This window comes from Nycticebus coucang, chromosome 7 (genome assembly GCF_027406575.1).
Source record: "Nycticebus coucang isolate mNycCou1 chromosome 7, mNycCou1.pri, whole genome shotgun sequence".
NCBI classification, from domain to species: Eukaryota; Metazoa; Chordata; class Mammalia; order Primates; family Lorisidae; genus Nycticebus; species Nycticebus coucang.
The window spans coordinates 38,683,132-38,696,786 of NC_069786.1; the positions used below are offsets into that span (position 1 = coordinate 38,683,132).

Below are 13,655 nucleotides of genomic sequence, written 5' to 3' on the forward strand. Positions count from 1 at the left end.
TTTAGTAAACACCACTCATGAAACAGCATATTGCTTTTGTTCATAATATTGTTCAATAAAAGTATTAATCTGAATGCCTCAATGATGCTCTTCACTAATAAAACTAATAAACCTGTTCAGTCACAGTAATGCCTCCTTCAACTGCATTTCAAAGCAAAACAAACAAAAAAACTTATTTCCTAACATCCACATCTTTCAATGAGCATTAATATATATATTATATATAATTTCACTTATATGTAAAATAAGAAGTCATGTTTCTCAAATGGAAAAAGCATGAACCCTAAGGTAAAGAAGGTAAAAATTTGAACTTTAGCTCTGTCACTTCCTTAGCTATATAACCCTGCTCAAGTTATCTAACTTTGTAGGACCCAGTCTCATCTTCTCCAAATGGTGACAACATTAATAACCTCAGATACCTGTAAAAATAAAATTAGATAATCCACGTGAAGTACAGTAGCTTACAAACAGTAATAAGGCCCTTCTATTATTAGTATAAACCAGTCTACTTAAGGAAAAAAGGGTATCTTCAAGTCTTCCAGCATTTTAAATTCAGTAATTTTCAATCAAACCCCCTATCCACCATGTATAAGTGGGAAAGGTAAATATATGGGATATGCACATGCATTTGAAATACAGTAGGTATTACCCATTCCTCATCAGTAGCTTGCATTTTAAATATGAATTCTCATATTTACATTTTGTAGGTAAGAGGTAAGTTCAGAGGCTGAACTACACAGAGTTCAGTTTTTAAGGCCTGCTTCTGACTTGGAGAAGGCCTGGAGACTTCTCTAAAATGCAGTTTTCAGTGAGTTAACAAACACCCTCCAAGTTCAACAAAGTGATAACTATAAATACTTCTAATGCTGGAAACTTCAAGTAAGTAATTGAGAGAATAAAAGGCAATTTTGAAAATAATGTCAAAGGTTTCAAAAGAGAATACAAGCAATTTAACATTAATTTGCTTACTAGATCACATGAGAGATATCTTTTATCTTGCTTTATTTCCTCTGACCTACTCACGCTAATGTGTATATGTCCTGTATATACTTAAAAAGCCTTAAAAAGGCTCCAGTAGACTGGACACCATGGTTCATGCCTATTATCCTAGCACTTTGGGAGGCCAGGGTGGAATGATTGCTTGAGTCCAGGAGTTTGAGAACAGTCTGAGCAAAAAATAGACAAATTACCCAGGTCTGGTGGTAAGAATCTCTGGTCTCAGCTACTTGGGAGGCTGGGGCAAGAGGACTGCCTGAGTCCAGGAGTTTGACGTTGCAATAAGTTATGATGAAGCCACTGCACTCTAGTCCGGGGAACAGAGTAAGATTCTGTCTCAAAAAAAAATTAATTAATTAATTAAAGAGCTCTTATAAAAATGATGTGAGATATTTTCCCAAGTAATGAAATGTGACATAAACCACTCTAAAGAATAGTTCACTCATCTAACCTCAAAGAAAGCAACATCAGTATTAGAAAAAAAATTGCTTTCTAATTCTTTATTACTCTGCCCTTTGCCATGATTAAAGTATGTATCATATCGTACATTTTACAGATGTTTCTATGGGTCTGAATCACAAGTTATCTGCAAACGATCAGCCACTGTGGAGGCAGAATGTGTAGATACTGCAACAGATTCCAGATACTCAATAAGCAGAACTGCACACTGAGCATGTGGGAGGTTGAAAAATAGAAAAGGGGGAAAAAGATGATAGCTATAATAGATTTCCACCCCTTTAATAGCTCTGAAAGAAGAATGAAATGTGCAGGTTTGAACTAGCATTTACTTGAGCATTTTTCTCATGGCCAAATGGGTGTGCCTACATTTTGGGCATTTTTCTAGGGAGAGTAACTATGTCCTACCATCTCTGAAAACTATACTTAGTGGCTTTGATTCACGGAAATTTGTTCTGCTTGTTTTGTGGAGGCAGACATATCCTGGGAGTTTCTCCCACTTACTTCTATTGCAACTTTTATGGCAGAAGAAAATGTGTTCTTCCCTGTAGTCCTGAAGCACAACCTGGAAGAAAGATGATTCCCATTAGATGTAAGCAAAGGGGGGAGCTGATTTTTAAATGTAAGATTCAAACCAAATGTCATTACAGTGCATTAAAGAATGGTTCAAATACTTTCTCTGTACTTGAGTTTTGTTTTATAAAATACTGCTTAAAACAAATAAGCATGAAGTTGGAAAAAAAAAACCCATTTTGCTGTTATGGTAGAAATTCCTAAAACATAAAGGAGTCATACTATTTTCCCCTTTTAGCAAAAGTCAGAGAAAACTGCTGATGATCACCCTGGTCAGACACTCACAAGCATGCAGAGTGAACACTGACAGTTCGCACCACTAGAAATGGCTATCAAGGAATGCATTGTTGGAAGCAGCAATGACAAGGCCTCAACATTTGCTAACTCCCAAGCTAGGACGCTTTAGGGCAGGAAACTGTGGTCTGGTGTCTGCCAGAAGATGGCAGAGAGTCAAATGTCTTATGTAGATGCCTGAGTTTATGAATATGCTAAAGCATCACCACAGGTAGCACCAGAGAACTTAAACCATAAAACATTTAAACTGAGTAAGTATATCAGAATTAGAGGTGTGACATTTCTAAAGGAAAAAATAACAAAAAAAAGATTTATGTTGGAGAATAAATACAGGTCAGAAAGCCCATGTTCTTTCTGAATGATACTGAGAAGGATATTAAATGACATTAAGAGTAGGCCAGAAACAGGGGTTCAAACCTTCAATCCCAGCACTTTGGGAAGCTGAGATGGGAGGATCATTTGAGGCCAGAAGTTTGAGATCAATCTGGACACCATAGCAAAACCCTATCTGTATAAATTTTTTTTTTAAATTTAGCTAGGCATGATGGCACACGAGCTGGAGGCTGAGGCAGAAGGGCTTAAGCCCAGGAGTTCCAGACTGCAGTAAGCTATGACCGTGCCACTCTATTCCAGCCTGGGTGACAGAGTGAGATCTTGTCTCTTAACAAGAAAAAAAAAAAGGAAATGACCATGCCATTCTTGCTCCTTAAAAGAGCATATAAATATTTCAGATCAATTTTTATCAATTTATAAGTTTTTCTGATTAAACAAGCTTCAGTTAAAGCAAAACTCACTTCTTCAGCACCTTTTATTCCCCAGTGATACCAGATGAATGAGAATCTATTATACTATTAAAGTTTTATGAAAGTTTAACTCATTATCAATACTATGATTTAATGGTACATGGTTAAATCTTAAACATTAAATTTGGCAATATAAAATGAGTCAAGTGATAGCTATGACATAGAAATTTCATACCATTTCAAATTCTATCTAACATCACCAGAGGTCAAAATGATGTATTAAAAAAACTATCTGCCTTTCCAAAAATTTATAAGTAAAAAAGGCTACAAAGGGAAAAAAATCATGATAGTATTTTTATACAAACATTTTCACCAAAATGAAAAAGTGCCATTAGCGTCATGTCAATTAAAAACTAATAATGCATTGATAAAATCACAGAGAACAAAAGTAGCCTGAAACCAATGCTGTGAATATTTTTAAATTTATATTAAAACTTTTTGCTTTTGTACCTGCACTTATTTTAGGCTTGACCCAATTTCTTTATTCCCTGAGCCACAATCATTTTCAAGGTGAACTACATTGTTGTCCACCTCCCCTAGCAGTTATAACTGCTATAGTAGTTGAAATTTTTATTAATAGTAAAGATATAAAAAAAATTATAGTATGTCATTGATTTACTGTTAAAGACATGCTAAGTATAAATACATTATGTCAATTTTTAAAAAAATAAAACTTAGTCACACTAGAAACCCATAATTAGCTCTCATATATGATGTCAACTTGGGTACTTATCTGCACACAATATTCAAATAATTTTCCAGCCAAACACCCAGTAATAATTTTAAATCATAGGAATTGTTGTATTAATATATTCCACAGACACCTTACTGTTATTAGTTGTAGGAAGGTATAGTTTCAGTGATGAGGCTTTTAACAGTTTTAATCCCACACACATGAGAAATTGGTTCCACAAGTTAATATACACATGGCTTGATGCTTTAAATTAATTGTTGAAAATATATTTTTTAATTATCATTTACAATACTTGGAAACTTAAGCTTGTTACAGCAGAAAACTGTAGTAAACAGTAAATGGCTTAAGGTGGGGAAAGTAAAATTTAGAGTAGGCTTTCTGAATTAGGTCGCCAAAAGTTTACCTGGTGTTTTCTAACTGACCCTTTCTCCCCGGTTCCCTTCTGCACCTCCACCCACTAATACACCCAGATTCTATTTAAAAAGCAACCAATAACCCAACAAAGTAAAATAGGGCAGCACTGAGAAAAGTTAGTATTACCTTCCAGCCCACTCACTTATTTTAATGATTCATCATGGAAACCCCAGTTGTTAAAATATACCTAAAATTTCTCTTAAATAGTAAAAAAATAAGCATATAAAGATCTCTGCTTTGAAATAAGTCACCAGTGATTCCCCTAACAGAACCTATCATAGATGAGTATAAAGTAAAAAGACATTTTGCTGAAAAAGTTTCCTCAAAGTAATGTACTACATTCAACTATCACATGAGGAAAAAAAGAGAAAGAAATAGATACTATTGAAGGTTACTTTTTAATATTTCCATAAAAATCAGGTAAAGCAAATTCATCCTAACCCCTAAAACCTGAATATAATCTCTAAAGATTGAAATATAATCGGGCATCAAATGCAGATCCCAAAACTCTATGCACTGACAATATTCTACATAAAATTAAAGAAACTCTGAGTCACAGTAAAGAAAGAATCTGTTTGCTGAGCCTTAGTTTGAATTGCAGAGAATGTCTGATGAAAATTTATCATTATTCCATTATTTGGTTGGAATATACATTACAATATACATTACAACCTAACATTCATGTTAACTTGTATACTGCCATATATACTTAAATAGCAATGTTTTTTTGTTTGTTGGTTGATTTTTGTTCTTTCGCAGTTTTGGCCAGGGCTGGGCTTGAACCCGCCACCCCTGGTATATGGGGCCAGCGCCCTACTCCTTGAGCCACAGGCGCCGCCCAATAGCAATGTTTTTTAAAAATCTTGCATTCAAATTGAAAAAATATATACTAATCTATATTTTATACACCCCACAATGCTATAGATATACCAATTTCTTCAACTGTGACTTTTGTATCCTGTTGTAGTGACTAAGAGCTGAGGACTCCTGCATCAAAACCAAAATTTGATAAGAAAACTTATAAGCCATACTATCTGTGAGACACTTTAAAGCTATACTCAAATACGCTTTTCCAATTAGATGAGTTGCAATGATCTTTTAAGTATAAGCTCTCTGCAAAGTTACAATCTTGTATGTATGTATGACTGACAAATATTTCATTTTTTCTTGATTTGGAATTTAACATTCTTCTTAATTATATCAGTCACTTAATCTAGAACTTGAATTAATACAAAGCCTTAGTTATAACTCTCAAATATCAAATGCAAATTCAATGAATAGTTATGAGTACTTACCATGTACTAGAAACTATGACATCATTCACTTGTTTTCAAATATGCATAATTTTTGCAAATAACTAGATGTGTATTTATTCAAAATTCATTAATTTACATATTTGTGAAGTTGTAATCCACATTACATAGCAAAATTATACATGTTTTGTGTGTGTAATAAGTTTACTGGTTTACTTTCACCAGCAAATAAAATACCAACCCACTTTCAATTTTCACTATTAATTTCATGTAAAGTAGCAACAAATTATTTTCTACTGAATACTAAAAATATTTTTAATTTGCTGACATTTTTGCAGTGGGAGAAGGCCAAATGTGGCAGTATATTCGAGTCAATAGAAAGTTATACACCAGAAAATCATCTCAGCACTCATGTAAACTACCGCATTACCTTTTCAACTGGGTCTCCATGCTACCACACAATCTTGCACCCACAACACCATTCTCCATAAGATAACCACAAAGAATCTTTCCAAAATGGAAATCTGATCATGAAGTGACATGCTCAAAAACTTTTAGTCCCCTAAGGATATCCCAGGTCCTACAGGTATCCGTGAGGCTCCTTTCTGGATCCTTCCTTTCTCTTCATTACTGCCACATTTGGCCTTCTCCCACTTCAATTCCTCTTCCCTTTTGCATTGTGGCAATACCAAAACCCCCACTCACAGGGCTGATTTAAACTCTTGTGACTTCACAGCTTTATCTCTCTTCCATCAGCCTTCCCTTCACTCCCCTGAGGAACTTTTGATAGAATTTCTGTTCATGAATCACCATTTCTATAAAGTCTTCCCTGAACTTCTCTTAGACATGTCTTCCATTTTACTCTGTACAGTAGCATTATAGTACGCGTTTCACTCTTTCCCATGACCTACTTCTCTCTGGAGCTGTGAAAATCTGGAGGATGAGGATTATGCTCAGGGTTATCTCGGGATTTGACACATAGTAGATGTCACCAGCATTTCATGGAGCTGAACTAACAGTCAGGGTACATAGGAAGTTACTTTCTTCTGCCTGTAAAGTAACATGGCTTTCACTTAACACAGGTTCTGATCAAACAAGTGTCAGGCAGTATTTGCTGCTAATCATTTCCTATTATTCCTGAAGTCTAAATTAAATCAAGCAACAAGTGTATCTGAACAAATCGTATGCTCTCCCTCAAATACTGAATCTTTTTTATTGTTCACAGATATCAGAATAAAAGGGAAATAATATTTTTTCATATAATGTTTTTATTTTAACCTACTGATACAACAGAAGTAACAATAATTAAAGATATGGGAAAAATGGCATAAGCAATTGAATTTTAGGCCAAAGCAAGCTTCATAAGAGAAGATTTATGAGAACCAGGAATTTTGAAAATCACCTGCAGATTTTTAGCCCATTTGATCTATTATCATCCTAGTTTAACTGAGAAGTGTAAGTAGGATAAGAAGCCAATTCCCTCACCATCAATCTGGAGAGAACTTTCCACATTTAAATAGGATTTTATTTAATAGGGAAGAAAAAAGGCATTTTTAAATACTTTCTGCCAACAATTATTCATTTTTTTAAGTTTGGCACCATGAATAACATATTTGATTTCTCAAGACAGCATTTCTCCACGTCTTCTACCTTCTTGAAATGGGTTTAAACCAGCTCAGTTGGAAATAATTGGGCTATCTGACTATTTGAATATAACTCCTCATGGAGAGAAGTCAGAGTGTGTCACAGGACCATAGGTGGAAGGAATGCTGACACCATTGTTCAACTACTCTTTTTTTACATAAGAAAAAAACAAAGAAATAGGCATCACAGAATAAGTGACAGAGCAAGGACTCATCCCATTATACTTCAGGACAAGCACACGATACAGCATAAGTAAAACATGTCTCCATTTTCTAGCCTTTGGAGTTTCAGGATTAAATATAAATGTTTCATGATTATTAATATGTAATGATAAAAATTGTGGTGTGCTTCATATGCAAATGGATTAAAATGTCACTACAAAATAATAAATGTATTAGTCACATGTAGTATTTAACCATACCTCCTAATAATTTGTAAATCTAAGACAACAATGGTGTAAGTCACATAAAATTGAATATCATATAGTTAGGATAGTAAAATACTCCAATTTTTTGTTCTAATCTTTTATGATCCCTCCCAGAGTCCTACCTAATCACTCCTCTGCAGCCATAATCCTTATCGTTCACTTCCCATCTTTGAACAGACACTTTTAAAGACTATAATAGGTCATAATGACTAGAATTGGTGGGAAAATACAATATCCAAGCTTCAGATGTCAAGAAGGTTTTAGAACAGTAGGTGAAGAGATCAGCCATATTAGCTATGTTCAGTCAAGCTCATAATTTACTACAATCACCATCAAAAAAAGTCCAGGTCCTCTTAACAAAACAATCTGTAGGACTTCTTCGTGCCCACCATCACATGTCGGGTGTATTTGTCCAAGTGATTATTTTTAATGTCTATATCCCCCACACAGATATTAAGTTCCATGGGGGCACTGCCAAGGTCTGCTTGCTTATCACTGTATCCTCAGCACTTAGCAAACAGAAAGTGTGTTATCTCAATGAATCAGAAAAATCTTTAGCAATGGCCTTGACAACAGCTTCCGAATTCATTTAAAACTTTACTATAAGGACCAGACGCAGTGGCTTACACCTGTAATCCCAGCACTTGGGAGGCTGAGGTAGGTGGATTGCCTGAGCTCACAGGTTTGAGACCAGCCTGAGCCAGAATGAGACCTCGTCTCTAAAAATAGCCGGGCTGTGGCAGGCACCTGTAGTCCCAGCTACTTGGAAGCTGAGGCAAGAGAATCGCTTGAGCCCAAGAGTTTGAGGTTTCTGTGAGCTGTGACACCACAGCACTCTACCGAGGGTGACAAAGTAAAATTCTGTCTCCAAAAAAAATAAATAAATAAAAAACATTACAATAATGAATTACAAAGAATCACTTCTTACTGTCACCCATTATAATACTATTTACAATCACAGATAGAACTTGATGCACAGATTGTATCACCATGTAAATAAAACAGGTGGCTTCTAACTCTATTCAAAATGCTACAACTCGGTCTAAGGAAAGAAGTTCTGCCAACAGCCCTTTAGAAGGTTTAGAAACTATGTTCTCTGCTTAGAAAACCATCTTCCCCAACCTGACTAGACTCTACAAGAACATTTAACCCAAGTATAATCAAGTAGCTTAATCATTAGACTGGCATTTGTTTATTGGACAGAAGCATTATCTTGCTACCCTACATTGCCTTGTACGCCAAAATTTAACTCAGACTCAGTTTGTGCAGGGTAATTATAAATATACCCAGAAAATGAGTTTAAAATAAAATGGCTAACAGATTCTTAACTATGTTGATGCTATTGAGTGTCACTCAATCATCTTTTTTTTTTTTAGAAAAAAAAATCATCTTTTAAGAACTTAATCCATATTAACTAAATAAAAAGTTATTGAAATGTTTCCCTTTCCAAGTGAGAGGCACACATCACATTTTCAGTTAATTTTAAAATAAAAATAGCAGTATTACTCTGAAACACAAACATTTCCAACATCCTATTTGAAGTATAGTAACCCAAGCAAACATGTGTGGCATTCCCTTCATGAAATGAAATGAATGTCACTGAGTATAAAGTTCTGGCTTTACTCAGTTCCAGTGAAAAATGAAAAGGACACAATCTTATAATATAATCTGATTTATTGGTAAGGGAAAGTGAATTTTAAAAAAAATTCAAAAATCCAGCAGCTCAGGAGGTAAAAGAATATCAGGTAAACACTTGGGAGAAGAAAGAGATACTTCCCTAGAGGATACCAGAGGGTTAGAAACAGATATCCTTAAATGTATCAATCTTATACATATTTAAAATTTTAAATATTCATTTTATATCAGTGAAAATCACTCTACAGTAACAATTTTGTTAAATGATATTAGGAAGCATGAGGTGATGCCAGTATTAAAACCCATCCTTTAGCATCCAAATCAATAAACCATGTTTTAACTTCGTATCAATTAAAATATTTAGTGATACTTCTCTCATCTCCAAAGTTCTACATGAAAACATAGAAATGTACTATATATAAGCAGTATCAATTAAAAGTATATTTTATTCTATTTATGATAGCAGCTTTTCTTCTAGTGACCATATTTTTTCATTAATCTTATGACTTGTCAATTGTCTGATGATTTAAGAAGACAATACCAAATAGAGACAAAAACCAGTTAGAGTCTAGAGATCTTAAGGGCTAAATTTCAAAAAGCTCAGAAACCCAGTTTAGACCAGGGATGTGTAAATCTGGGACTAATAGAAGAGGTAATGAGAGCTGTATCACTACTTTTAAATATCACAAGAGGCACATTATTAGCTACCCACTATTATAAGAAAAAGAGTCAGTCTGTTAATAATAGACTGAGATTTTTAAATCTTGAAGATGTCTTAGGACTGAAGCTGCTGAATAAAAAAAAAAGGTATACATAGACAACTGTGTATAACTTCCAGGAGGTCTACTATTCGCCACAGTTTCTACAAAGGAAACACAGGCTTTCCCATATCGTCACACATGCATTATCACTGAATAAAAGTACAATCACTCAAAGTGTCCTGAATGGAACAAACATTATGACTTTTATCTATTTAGTGGCCTTGTCTGTCACCATTATCACTTTATCAACTGGTTTTTCAAGGAGACATTCCAATGACATAAATATTTTGTCTAATGAAGCAGAGACCCTACAACACTGAGTATTCTTTGCAAACTACCGACAGCTACACCCTGCATGCTCATCATCTCTTAAAAAAGTAATTTCACACTTTGCGAACAGTGTGTTCAAATGGAGTAAAGTTGCTTAGGAGTTAATTAATTCCCCCTTGCATCTCTATCTGGGACCATAAGACTTTCTACTGGATTAATTAGTATTCACAGTTAACAAACAGCCTGAATCATTTTAGAGAGAATTTATAATTTAAACTACTAAAACTAACTACGTAATATCCTGTATTTTCTATAATAGTTGCTCAATTGACTTTTAAACAAAGTTGAATTACTCTATTTTCTTCGATTCATTCTTCTTGCTAAGTGTACCTACCTTATTTCCAAACTTTACTTGTGAGAGTTAAATTTAAAATATCAGATAAACTACTACACATTTTTGAGAGTAAATGTCTGCCAGAGTACAATGTTTTACCTCTCCCAGGAGTACTTACATGTTAGAAAGAAGCAATAGGTGATGGCCAAATTTCAACCATCTGTAAAGGTGATGCAAAGAATAGATGGTAAATTAAAAGAACCTTTCTGAAGTCTTGAAAATGCAGACTGAAGGTTGCAAAAATGCCACTAATGCATATAGTCAGCTTTGTTTTAAAGTATTAAAATGTTCTCTTGCATGTGATCATAACACAAAAACCCTGAAAACTATGCATACTTTGACTCAGCAACACCACTTCCAAGGATTAACCCTGGAAGTTATTAAGAATCTTATTGATGGGGAAAAAAAAAAAAAAAAAGAAGAAGAAGAAGAATCTGTACTGATGAGGAGAAATAAGGAATCATGGTCATGGCAGCTATGGTTGCTGCTTGCAGTGGTCTAGGGAGGTAAAAGTTGACAGGCTTGGTAACAGCTGCTGCCTGTTTCACATATACTGGCCCTCACATAGTGCTATGAAGTAGAGGTTGTTCATAATATAAACAGGTAACCAGCAATGAGGACATGCGTGTTCCAATGGAAAATGTATCTTGTGTGGAAAATACATAGATTGTAAGAATGTACACCTTTTGTCCAAGTTCATTTCTCCATTTACTGGATGCATTTATGGAAGGCCTTTGTGGGAAGAATCAGAAGGAAATTATGAAAACAATTAAGAGAGCTCAAATAATGGGGTTTATGCTAATTACATTACAAGGATCCTGCGTATCTCAAAAATCCTACTTTGTCTCATCAAATATCAGGAATACACAGCAAACTTATTTGGACAGGAAAAAAAACTTTACTGAAGTTTGCCTTCAAAATATCCAACCGAAAGGGATCTCTTATGATTAAATGATTAATGATCAAAAATCATACAGAATATTTGTTGGCATAGAAAAATGTTTACACTATTCCATGATTGCATGAAATGAATGTATAAAAGATGTATAAAAGATTTACAAAAGAAATGAATCTGTAAATATGAGAGTGAGCACAAACACACAGGTAGACATAAATAATCATTTGCAGTCAAATTATAAGTGATTTTGTTTTCCTCTTCTACTTCATTTTATTCTTCAAATTATCTTCATTGAATATGCTTCAACTTCAATTAAAAGAAACTATAATTTTTTTCTTAACTTTGGGGAAGGAGGCCAAATTGTTTGTAACAAACTACTCAACTTCCCAATTACTGAAGGTTTCCTCCCCTCCAGGAGTTTGAAAGTGGTTTTAAAATTATTCTAACTACTATGGCTATGAAGAAACTTAATAAAAAACTAATCAGCATGAGTTAAAACTTATGACTCTATAGTGATTCAAAACACTATAATTTGGTTTCACAAACACTGTTTGTCTGATGCATGAAATAAAAGTAATTCTCAATTAACTTAAAATTTACTTGCATTATGAAATAATTATAAATAGATCATGATCTTTATTTATATATAAGTAACTTTAAGCTGTACCTTGCAATGCATTTTAAAAACTAAAATACTCTTTTGGTTGTTATAGTTTTTAATAGGAACACACGGAAGTATAGTGCAAACTCAAGAGTTGTAAAATGTCAGAATTTCACTTGGTATGAGTCTTAAGGGGAAATATTTAATTAAGGTGAGTAAAATGGAAAAGAACTTCCAGTTTCACACTTAATTTCTGATGTGTCCTGTATTAAGAAAGCTGGAAAATGTTATTGCATAATCATCTGTTACACATACTAATAAAAAAGAAACAGATTGGATATTGAACTGAAAGAATATACTTACCAATATCAAACTTCTTTTATTTTCCAGTAAGCACTATCTTGATATGGAAAAGAAATTCTAACCTCAGGAACGCACCATGTGGCATTTTTAAACTTTATTACCACTTTGTTGACTCTCTGTCCCAGAGCAGATCACCTCCAACATTAGTACTCTGAGCTTCTAGAAAACTGACAGATAAAGTTTATAGTGAAAAAAAATGAGCTTTTATGGGTTTCCAAAAGGGAATTCTTACAACACTAAAAGCTATATAATAATATTGATTTGATAACCAACTTTTTACTGCCAAATTATAGACTTCAGATTTCTGGAAAAATATCCAAGCACATTTGCTGTAAAGTATACTACAAAATAAGCCTTAGCTCATGACAGTCTAGAATCTCTTTGTAAACTTTAAATATACATAGAAAACTATTTTTTAAATCAGGTCTTCTTTAAAGTATTCAGTATCCCAATATTTTCCTTTTACTGTGGAACTGAATGACCCTCATCCTCATACATTGGTGGAAAAGCAATTCGGCTACAATTTGCACCTTTCAAAGCAAATAACTTTAATGCCTGTTTCTACTTCCCTTCCATCCTGAAGGCAAGTATACAGTATACAGAGACAAGGATTATTTTCTTATAAAACCATCTTCAAAAATCAATTAGAATATTCAAAATATTCCATTCTCACAAATGAAAATAAGTTGCTTACTCAAATGACAGTCTTCCATTTCACTGCCTTAAATATTAAGCTGGCATGGATAATAAAATGTTTTCTGACTGGATATGCTTAGCATTCAAATATTTTTAAAACAAATACTAATCCATAATTAGATTTCACAGGCACAATCTATAGAAAACAGAATTTGTTTTTATTTTCTGAGAGCAATATTAATGATTTAATATCATAAAAGTTACAACAATACCACAGGTTGCAGAAACTTACAAGCAAACCTGCCTATAAACGATTCTTATCATTTTAGATCTGACCCAGACCATCCATTCATTCAGCAAATGCTTATTCTGCCTCCCTCTCTCTGTTCCAGAAGCAACAAAGTATATGGTATTCTTATCACAAGCCATTTCTTTCTAATTTGAGTAAAAGTACAATCATCAGGTAAATGTATGTCAAACGGAGCTATGTATAAAGGAAAAGAAGCCAAAATAATAGAGGACAGGGGCTATTGAAGGCTTGGG

At 33.9% G+C, this 13,655-nt stretch overlaps 1 protein-coding gene and 1 pseudogene across 1 annotated transcript in view; one reads left to right on the forward strand and one right to left on the reverse strand.

Moving 5' to 3' along the window:
* GTDC1 (glycosyltransferase like domain containing 1) overlaps window positions 1-13,655 on the reverse strand; it is a 444,137-nt gene that overhangs the window by 299,091 nt on the left and 131,391 nt on the right. Inside the window, 1 exon segment of the mRNA XM_053596486.1 lies at window positions 1,957-2,017. Coding sequence (XP_053452461.1) covers window positions 1,957-2,017 — 61 coding nt within the window.
* Window positions 11,083-11,569, forward strand: LOC128590388 (28S ribosomal protein S18c, mitochondrial-like; annotated as a pseudogene).